Below are 11,054 nucleotides of genomic sequence, written 5' to 3' on the forward strand. Positions count from 1 at the left end.
GAAGAAGAAGAAGAAGAAGAAGAAGAAGAAGAAGAAGAAGAAGGTAGTAGTAATTTTTTTAATAGCTTGACCTTCTGACTTAGTCAATACTATATATTGGTTCCAAGCAAGGAGAGCAATAAAAGCTAGGCAATGAGGGTTAAGTGACTTTCCCAGGGTCACATAGCTAGGAAGTATCTGAGGACAAATTTGAACCCAGGACATCCCATCTCCAGGACTGGTACTCAATCCACTGATTTAGCTTCCCTCACAGTTAACATTTATATATCACTTTATAATAATAAAATCATCATAGCAGGTAAGCTAAACCAGGTTAAGGGTAACCTAACAGGCTTTAGACCCATTGGTGAATTAGGGAATGTCTATCCCTGGCATGTAAAGACTTCTCCTAGCAGAATGGATAGATGAGGGTAATTTGTTCTAACAGCCATGAAGGAGACATAAGCAGGCACTATGGAATACTTAGAGCTTGGTCAGAAATAAAAAATGCCAAGTTCATCCACTGCATCCTGGACCATTACTAGTCATCCTAACTTTTGTCTTGCCTCTGGATTTTGATGACTCTGGAAGAGAGAAGTTTTCAGCCAGGGTAACTGAGAAAATGGTAGTGCCCGCACCAGAAAAAAAGAAGTTGTAAGAAGGAGAAGATGATGTTTTACATTTAGGTTTATGTTTAATTGAAGATGATAGCAAGCATCCCAATGGAAATTTTGAACTTCTAAGTCTGCTGGATTAGCTACTGGAATTGGGAGTTTTTACTACAATACTTTTCATTTATTTGTGGATTGCCTTAGATTCTGAAATGTAATGAGGATGGTATAAAAGTGCCTACTTTAGAGATACAGGGGTATTGTGTATTATTTAGTATTGTGCTGTGTAAAATATCACCTACTATCTCAAACACATCATGCCATTTTATATGATGCAATTCCATATCCTTGCCACAGATAAAAAAAAAAAAAATTACCCCGCTATGCCTTTCATTACAGCTAGGTGGCACAGTAGATAAAGCACCAGACTTAGAGTCAGACTCTTCTTCCAGAGTTCAAAACTAGCCACAATTATTTACTAGCTTTGTCATTTAACCCTGTTTTCCACAGTTTCCTCTATGGGCTTCATTAGATTTTGAGACTCAGATAAAGAGCTTCAGAAGGAATTACAAACTACTCCAGTATCTTTGCCAAGAAAATCCTAGATGCAATCACAAAGAGTTGGGCACAACTGAACAATGTAATAAGGGAATTTAGCAATAGGGTGATAATGGAATAAGGCAATAAGGTGATATGAGACCAAAGGCTGGAGGTAATAAGGAAATTATGGCAGAGATAGGGTTGTAATAGTGGATAAGGCAGGCAAGGGACTAAAGGTAGAGTGAATAGGGGATAAGGCACTGTGGATAGGGTTTTGTGGATCCCTAAGGCAGTAAAGTGGATAAGGAAGGTACAATGGTGAAGGTACTAGATTGAGAGGGTAGGAGAGGTAAGGGAACGACTGAGTTTAAGGTATATAAACACAGAGGGTTAAGGAGTTGTAAGGGAGAGGATGGGATACTTTGGGCAGACAGCTACTGCCTGGGAAACACAGACTGGGACACAGGTCTGAGACAGAGACACTAAAGGGATCAGACTGAGCCCTCCAGATAGGAAGGGCACTTCTACAGACAAAGGTTGGGGCCAGCCAGGAATGGCTTGAAACTGACTAGAGGGCTTTCTAGTCAGTTTCTCAGGTTCACAAAGGAAGAGTCCAGAGGAAGTATTGAGATTTCACTTCCTTCAAAATGGACGCCTCCAATCCTTCAGGACCCAGAGACAATATTATTCCTTTCTCCCCTTCTCCCACTCTTGTCAATCAACTAATGAACTAGCCAAAGGATTGATTAAGTGACAAACAGGGTTTATTGAGTTTTAGGGTTGATTGGAAGGGATGGAGGATACAAGGTAACTCTAACAGCCGCCTAGAGAAAGCTTCAGGTGGGGGAGGGAGACAGGAGTGTGAGATTGAGATAGGAACCTGCCTAAATCAGCCCGAGGTTTTGTAGCCTATAGGGTTAGGAAAGTTGGATACAATAATTAAAGAGATAATTTATAACAAGGGTAAGATCTATTTGACTACAGGGAAACTAAACTATCAAGTTTGAAACTAACACTCAGCTCTACCCTCCTTTCAAAACCACAAGAAAATTTAGGAAGGGATAATAGTGATTGGAAATAAGGGAGGTTAGGGAGATTCAAAGGAAATAGTTAAACTAACACATTTTAAGAGAAAAGCTGCAGAATATAGACCAGGTTTTCAATCCAAAGATAGAGCTCAGATTGACCCTCCTACTCTCCACGAGTCTCCAGGGTCAACTGAACCTCCTCAAGATTCTAAACCCTTTTTCAGCTGACAGAAACTTTGCAGTAAGGCTTTGCAGGGCTGACATGCACCCTATTTGCACTACAACAATAAATGCCTCCCCTTAGACCTGTGATGGTGAACCTATGGCACATGTGCCAAAGATGGCATACAGAGACCTCTCTGTGGCCAAACACACTATTTATTGACCACCAAAGTTAGTTACTAGAAAGGCAGAGGGACTCAAAAAGAGCTGTTCCCTTCCTACTCTTCACTATGCCTCCCTGCCCCTCTTCCCAGCAGCCCAATGGAAGTGCTTACTTCCTCTCCTGAGCAAAACACTCAGGCCACTCTCTTCTTTCTCCCTCCCCTATCTGGGGTAAGAGAGTATGGCACTCAGTCTGGGGTGGGGGGAGGGCATAGCACTTGGTCTCTAAAAGGTTCACCATCACTGCCCTAAACCCCATTCATTTTGGTTATATATGTATAGTTGCTATTAGGACCTCTACTGCTTCCCAAGCTCTCAAAACAAATTTAGTTCCTCTAAGAGAATGCATCCCTGATAATCTGAGTCTCAAAATCTAGTTGCATGATATTCTTCTCATTAGTGGAATCTCCACCAATTAGAGGACTCTCATGCTAGTGGGTTTCACAACTCATAATACACTGAGGACCTGGAAAAGTACAGTTTCACTCCTCACACATTTTCATTTATCACTTTCAACTTTTAGTTACATTGATAAATAGCAGAAATTGTTCATGTCTTTGGGGGATTTGAATAATCCCACTCATATGCTTATATATTTGATCTTAGGTGAAATTAAGCAGTTGGGTGGCACATCAAATAGAGTACCAGAGCTGGAATCAGGAAGATTCCTGAGTTCAAACCCAGCTTTAATCACTTACTACCTGTGTGACCCTGGGGAAGTCACTTAACCCCATTTGCTTCAATTTCTTCACCTGTAAACTGAGCTAGAGAAGGAAATAGCATGCCATTCCAGTATCTCTGCTAAGTCCCAGAGTTGGGCACAACTAAAATATGACTAAACAACCACAAAGGTGGAGTTACTATCCACAAACCTGGCCCTATTCAACAAGAAGAAGTTAGACAAGTTTCACACTTGCCCTGGAAATTGAGTGTGCCACCCCACAGATCAGAGATGTTGAGGAAGTTTATGATTCTAAGGGAGTGGATGATCTCTTAACCACTACCGCCCCTCTCCAGCTCCATGCCTCTCCTCTCTGGATGCTGCTTTAAATCATTATTCTAGGGAGTGTGGTTTTATGAATTCACAAAGCTGTTGAGCCCTCATCTTCCATTAACCCAACCCTTTCCTTGAATTCTCCATATTCACACTATGTTTTTAGAATATTGTCAGTTCCTTCCAACTAGTCTTCAAGTCTACCTATGGTATTTTCCTTCTCCGTGTTGACTTTGTATGGAATTAGGATAAAATGATATGACTTCTTTTTTTTTAATATGCAATGTGACTATAAGCCTCCAGATAATCCTGGAACCAAACTACCCTTAATCAGGAATTAAGACACTTTGAATCAAGGAGTTCTATTTATTTTCTCATTTCAGAAGAGAATACATATTTATATAATGCCTGTCATGTGCAAGACTCATATTCTGATCCTCACAACACCCTATTATCTTCATTTTGTAGTTGAGGAAACTGAGGTTAAGTGACTTGCCCAGGATCACACAGTTGATACATGTCTGAGGCTAAATTTAAACTCCTTCGTCACTCCAGGTCCAGAACTCTATTCAATGCACTATCTAACTGCCATCTTAGGGTCCCTCTTCTTTGGAGCAAGTGAAGAAGTAGAATTCCCAAGAGGTAAAAAGTATCCAGATATTAGGTAGTATTACTTTCTATGTAATGGTTACATGGCCAATGGAATTGCATCCTCAAAGTTCACATAGCATCCTTTGCCTACTGCCAGCTCACATGGAAGAGGTTCAGGATCCTGCTTCTAGAAAGAAATGATGATGTCCTCATAGATGTTCCTGCTCTCTGATTCAGAATATTTGCTGACATACTGTGATTGGTTCTGTTCTGTAAACCATGTGGTAAAGAAGTAGGCTGTTGATTAGCTATTAATCTAACTTCCAAAAAGCACTAACTGGCCAAAGTGAGGGAGATTCTTGCCCTTGTTCATTCCTGCCATACTGCATTTCAGGTGAGAGATGGTGCCATATGCTTTTCAATAGGGAGAGGCTTTAGGATCTCCCCATCTAATGCCAAAAGGTAGCTTGTGAATTTGGGCCTCTGATCTTTGCATTTATTTTAACCTGATATTTGGTAAAGGATTACTGGAAATAGCTCTGATTTTCTGAGCTTCAAAACAACAAAATGGTAGACCACCAGAGATCTAGGAACCACAGCCAATTCTAGGTTTGATAGCCAGTCTAGAAGGTGAGAAATAAAGTCCTACATGACATATTTAACCCAGTTTATATGGAAAGTAGGAGCTACAGCAATTCGTTCAGCAAGAAGGAGATACAGCAATTCAATAATCTTTTATGTGAAATTTAGAAGTGAAACATGTGATAAATGCTATTTTAAAACTGCTTTATGTTTGAGCTCACTATCCCAGGGACTGTAAGGATGGGGAATGGGACAAAAAGAGCCAGAAGAAGGCCGTTGGTGACAGTTACTGACAGTTGGGACCAGAGAAGATTCTGGGTAATTCTCTGGAGGGGAGAAGAGGGGAAGGACTTCCTGTGAAGGACTGAGAGAGGGAGGAGGAGAACATCTCAGCTCAAATCCAGTCCTGAGGGCTTCTTGAGGATCTTTCTTTGGACATTGAAACCCTGATTCCCTGGTCAAAAGCATCCCATCGCTTCTCACCCAGCAAGACTTCAACCAATGAGTTAGATAAGTTTTGGGACTCCATTTTGGTAGCAATCTCTTAGGCTCCTTCTCGCACTACCCAACCTTGCTGAGAGAACCTTTCTGGTCTAACTTGCAGTTATAGAGAAGGATAGAAATAGAAACAGAAGGAGAAGGGACGGGAGACGCTTAGGAGTAGGAACCCCAAAGGTTCCTACCCGAGTGACAGATCCCATAGAAATAGAGAAGAGGGCACCCCAAAATCCCTCTGCCCTTCACCCCTTTACCAATCTTTATATTGATATTAATAAAAGATATTCATTAGTCAGATAGCATTCCAGAGTGCCTGAGAGACAACAAGGGGGAGGGAAATCACAGCTTGGTCTGGCTGCCTCGATCTTTAAGCCAGACCATCCACTATGAAGTTCACTGACCTCGGGGGAGGTTTGCATGAACCCTGACCTCATTCAGAATTGATTTGGGGTCCCTTATACCTCATCTTATAGAGAAGCCTTGTCCCCAACTCCTGTGGGGCAGCACGACCATCCAAGTCACCCAGTTTCAGGGTGACACTCCCTCAAAGTCTCGGCAGTACATATTCAGCAGGAGGGGAGAGTTAGAAGAGAGTCTCATTTCATAGATTCTATCTCCCCTCCATCCCTAACATTTGATCAGCAGGCTCTAATTATTATTATAGGACTGAAGTAGTATAAAGGAGAGTGTTTTCCTAGACATTGGGGGAAAATGTTTGTACTTTTATTTTTTCTATATTGATGCCAACAGTCAAATTAAACTAAAATACTAATCACTGGAAGTTGATAATAGAAAGAACACATTGGAATGGACTGATTGCATTAGACATCCTAGCCCTTCAGGGGTATCTCTAGAACCCTATAAGATAGAAGTAATTTTATTTCAGGAGGCCTGATTTATCAGCATGAGAGGAAGATGAGATAATGATCCTCCAGGATTATAAAGACTACAGTTAATATTAATTGACATTTATTTAGTGCTCTGCAAGATACATTATCTCATTTGACACTCAAAATAAACTGATAAAACAAGGACTCTGGTTATTGTTCCTGTTCAGCCATTTTAATCCTCTCTGGCTCTTTTAGTGTTCTTCTGGGGTTTTCTTGGCAAAAATACTAGATTGTTTGCCATTTCCTTCTCCAACCCATTTTACAGGTGAGGAAACTGAGGCAAACAGGATTAGATGACCTGACCAGGGATACGGCTACTAAGTGTTGGAGGCCAGTTTTGAACTCAGGAAGATGACTCCAGGTCCAGTTCTCTATCCACTACACTACCTAATTGCCCTCTAGGTATTACTCTCATTTTATTGATGAAGAACTAGAGGTCTAGAGAAATTAAATTTCTTCCCCCAAAGTCTTCTAAGTACTAAGTCTCAGACTTGGGAATTAAACCCATGTCCCCATGTCCTTCAGACTCTTAGTCCTGTATCCTGTCATGCTATGCTGAGCGAGTGAGGTCTTCCTGCTTAGTTCGGAAACAATATAAAACCCCCATTTCACCCTCATTGTCCCTCTAGAGTACCAAAAACTCTATCTTAAGCAAATCAGTGAGATTCAAAATACTCTAGGCTGTGAACAATCTATGCTAGTTGTACCAGTATTATAAAGGGGCAGAGGGGTGGGGGGAGAGAGTAGAACGTCTATGCTAGATCCTCAGGGAGATACATTCCCCTTCAGAACACTATTCATTTTGAGACTTTGTTGCTCATCCTTCATTTTCCAAGAGGACCAGTAATATCATGGGGAGATGTCTTGACTTGCTAGTGAATTGAATTTAAGCGAAGCAGGGTTGCACAAAAATCAGCCACACTCTCTATTTCAGTCACTGATGTCTAGTGACAAGACAGAAGTCAAGAGGATTGGTAACATCCCACGATGCAATGGATGACCTTGGCACCTTCAATTTTGAGAGGTAGAGAGAATTGAAAAGATGCTGGCACCAACTCACGTATGCCTTGTCTCCTAAAGTCAACTCTAAATACCTTTTAGTAAAGAACTTGTGATTCTAATGGCATGAGAAATTTATTCTAAGGAAATTTCCCCCAACCAGTATAATCAGACACCTTCTCTACAACCTCTGGTCTTAAAGAGTTGTCTTGGTCACCAAGAAACTAAGTGACTTAATTCAGTCTTACAGAACCAGGCTATGTGAGAGCCCTAACTTGAACTTGCAACTCCCTTATTCCAATGCTGACTTTCTCTCCATTAGACTACACTATCTCTCCAAAACCCTTTAAAGGCAAGAAAAGTATATTCTATATCTTTAGTAGCTCCATTGAGCAGAGGACATATATACAGCATGTTTTTCATGATTTCTTGTAAAATGAAGTTAAACTTCATAGTTAAGAACTTTCCTAAATGATCATTTGTACAGGAGGTGAGCTGAAATTTACTTTTATTTGAAGAAAGAGTTTTCTGTTGAGATTAAGAATATCTGGGATTGTAGGAAGACTTTTGGGCTATTGAAGAAAACTAAGAAGTTTCAACAACTCTTAGTTTCAGATGAATAATTCCTAATCTGATTACAAATAACTTTCATTCCTTCATTAAGCATGTTCCCAAAGACCTACATTAGTCAACAATGTGTTAACTTCCTTCAAATTGAACACTTTTCCTTTAAAAAACGTCATTGTTAAAATACATCAAAAGCTGGAAGAATCTTGTTGATCTGGTTCAACTCCTTCACTTTATAAATAAAGAAAAAGAAAAGGAAATCCAAGAGATCAAATAACCTGCACACAGTAATACAGGTAATAAAGAGGAAAGCTAGGAGCTGAACTAAGGCACTATGGAAATTTAACATGAGCCTGTACTCCTTTTTTGTCACCCCATGACAACCTTTGGATTTTTAAAGCAAAGAAAAGTTTAATCTTAAGATTGAAGCCACAACTTGGTTCTTCTCCCAACCTCTAGTTCATTAAAGGAGAAGACAAAGCTTTTTAAAAAAATTTATCTGTAAATGGGTCTCTTAAGATAGTGTGGTAGAGAAAAGTGGCTATGCAGTCTTTGCAGCCAGTCTAAAGGTCTTGTGACTTTAGGCATCCAGAAGACCCTTGTTTCTTGCCCCAAGTGATTCTTGGCATTCAAAGACCCTCCTCTTGTCCAGAGTGGGATTGGAGTACTCCAACCAGAGAGACTTGGGAAAGGGATATCACAAAGAGCAAGAATTGGAGCAGTGGGAGGAAGTAGGGGCTTTTGTCCTGGGAATCCAGAGTGAGGAGCTGTACAGTCTCAGCTCTAGGACAACTGACCATATGTAACTGATGCTTTCTCTTTAACCTGTTTCTTATTATTTATTAATTACAAATTAAGATACAATCTCCAGAGAATTTTAAACAAATGGCAGTGATTCTAATTAGAGTCTCTTTCCCAGTATCTATCAATCAACTAGCATCTATTTAGTTAACAATGATATTTATTATATAGTATATTTTAGGCATTTAGTACTATACTTTGGAGGGGGAGAGTAACAAAATGTAAGTCCCTGCCCTCAAGGAGATTACATTCTATAAGTCAACATGCAAATATAAAAGTATATACACATTAAGTACACCATGTTTCTTATTTTAAATATTTCCATCACTTTCTAATTCAAATTTTCTTAATTTATACTAATCTATCTTTTATGATTTAATTTCTATATCTGCAAAAATGAGGAAGTTGGACTAGGTGATCTCTGAGACCTCTTCTGGTTCTAACATTCAAGGTTGTACAGGGACAAGGTGATTGATTTACCAAACCTCAACCCACATAAAATAAAAGCTCTGCCCTTTTCCAACTTCCCCTCCCAATGTCATTCAGCTGTAAACATTATATGTACATAATATATACTATTTCATAACCCAAATATTTACCTTAAACTGAATTTTATCTCAACCACTCAGAGGTCAGGGGTTACCTAGAGATTGATATAAACAAAAATTTTGACAAAGAATCCATCCAACACCCTATTACAAGCTGGGAATCCCGATTAATTTTCTCCCTTTCTTTCCTTTTTGTTTCTCTCTTTAGGAGAGTAGATTATGTCCTGTGCTAAAGTTTCAAATTTGCTTTCTTCTTGTTTCATTTGGCTTCCTCTGAAGTAGGATTACCTGCATTGTTATTCAAGAATGAAAATTTAAATATCATTTCTTTTAAGTATTTTTATCCTAAAAATCAGCTTCCTGATCTATGCCTAAGAGAATGCCAAAAGTTTGATAATTTCTATAATCTGGTAATGACAGTTTCTAATTTGCATTGTTGGAGTTGGTCAAATAGTTTGGTCACTTTTGGTATTGCTCTTTGCATTATGGGAAAATACTGTGCTATGAGAATGATATTTGGAAAATAATGCCGACTTATAGAGGTTAATATTCACAAAGGAGGGCAGCTAGGTGGTGCAGTAGAGTGCCAGAACTGGAGTTGAGAAGAGTTATTTTTCCAAGTTCAAATCAAACCCCAGACACTCACTGGGCAAGACAATTAGACCTGTTTGCCTCATTTTCCTCATTTGTAAAGTGATCTGGAGAAAAAATAGCAAATCAATCCAACATCATTGCCAAGAAAACCCCAAATGCAGTAACAAAGGACAAAGGGTCCTACACAACTGAAAATGACTAAACAACATTTGTAAGGGGCTACTGACTTGGAAAAGAATATATATTTAATGAGAAGGTTATAATAAACTTTATGAACATCAAAGTAAAAGAATTGTGGGACTGTAGAAAAGTACTTATGGGAAGAAGTCAAAAGCATCTATTAAGGAGGCATTTTATGGATTACTGGAGTCACTCAAATATTCAAGATATCTGAAAAAAATCCAGATAGTATAGTATAGCTGTTTATTAGACATTAGTAAATGTCCTCAAAAGAAGCTTTCAGTAATATGATCCTAACTAATCAGGAACCCAGGGATAAATATAGATTTTTAAGCTTTATTTTTTATTTTAAATCAATAAATCCCTTATCAAGTTCTAATTAAGCATTTTTTATGTGCCAGACGCTATGCTAAATACTGAGAACACAAAGACAAAAAATAAGGCTATCCCTGCATTCAATAAATTTACATGGGGTGGAGGGGAAAGGAGGGAAAGGAATAAATGGCATAAATTTTCATATAAGTGTTTTATCTGTTTAAGAGGGAGAAATGCTCCTGGACACTTTAGTAATACACATTAATATTTGTTTAAGTGAATTTACATAAAACAAGTGTTAATCTAGTTAGAAATCATTCTCTATTCACTGAAATATTTTCTGAACAAGTCCCTACCCTCAGAAAGTTCACAGATATAAGACATATACCCAAATAGCTATTGTTGTTTGTCTTTTGTTTTTGAACATCAGTGATATCAGAGATATGTGCTGTCTTGACTTGTGAATGAATTGGATTTAAGTGAAAGTTGCACAAAATCATCGACCTCACTTTCTCTTTCAGAGTCATCAAAGTCCACTGGCAAGACAAAAGTGAGGATGACTGGCAATGGCCCAGGATGCAGTGGATGACCTTAGCCTCTTCAATATCCAGTCAATCTCTAAGCATTCCACAGCACCTACTCCAGCCACCTTCATGGTGGAACCACCTTCATGGTGGAGCCATTGGAACAAACTGCTCTCATTATCCCATCCTGCTGAGGAAAGTCTTCACATGCTTGGGGTAGACCCTTACCTAATCCAACAATGGATCTGTGGCCAATTACCTTCAACCTGGTAGAGTCCATCTGCCAGGATGATTTACTGGGGTACAGCCACTGAAGGATTCTACAGCTTCTTGGAGCCACAGGTGAGAGTTGAGTGCCACGTAGACACCAAGGGTGAATAAGCAGCCCTGAAAAGCTCTCATATCAGAGTGCTGATCCTCCTTGAACAT

The 11,054-nt window shown here is 39.3% G+C and overlaps 1 protein-coding gene across 1 annotated transcript in view; it reads right to left on the reverse strand.

The window, feature by feature from the left end:
* LOC123245895 (putative dimethylaniline monooxygenase [N-oxide-forming] 6) overlaps window positions 1–11,054 on the reverse strand; it is a 63,798-nt gene extending 52,744 nt beyond the window's left edge. The window contains exon 1 of the mRNA XM_044674881.1: window positions 10,892–11,054. Within this exon, the coding sequence (XP_044530816.1) occupies window positions 10,892–11,054 (163 nt within the window). The remainder of the gene's footprint in view (window positions 1–10,891) is intronic.

The sequence above is a fragment of the Gracilinanus agilis genome, chromosome 4 (genome assembly GCF_016433145.1).
Source record: "Gracilinanus agilis isolate LMUSP501 chromosome 4, AgileGrace, whole genome shotgun sequence".
Classification (NCBI taxonomy): Eukaryota; Metazoa; Chordata; class Mammalia; order Didelphimorphia; family Didelphidae; genus Gracilinanus; species Gracilinanus agilis.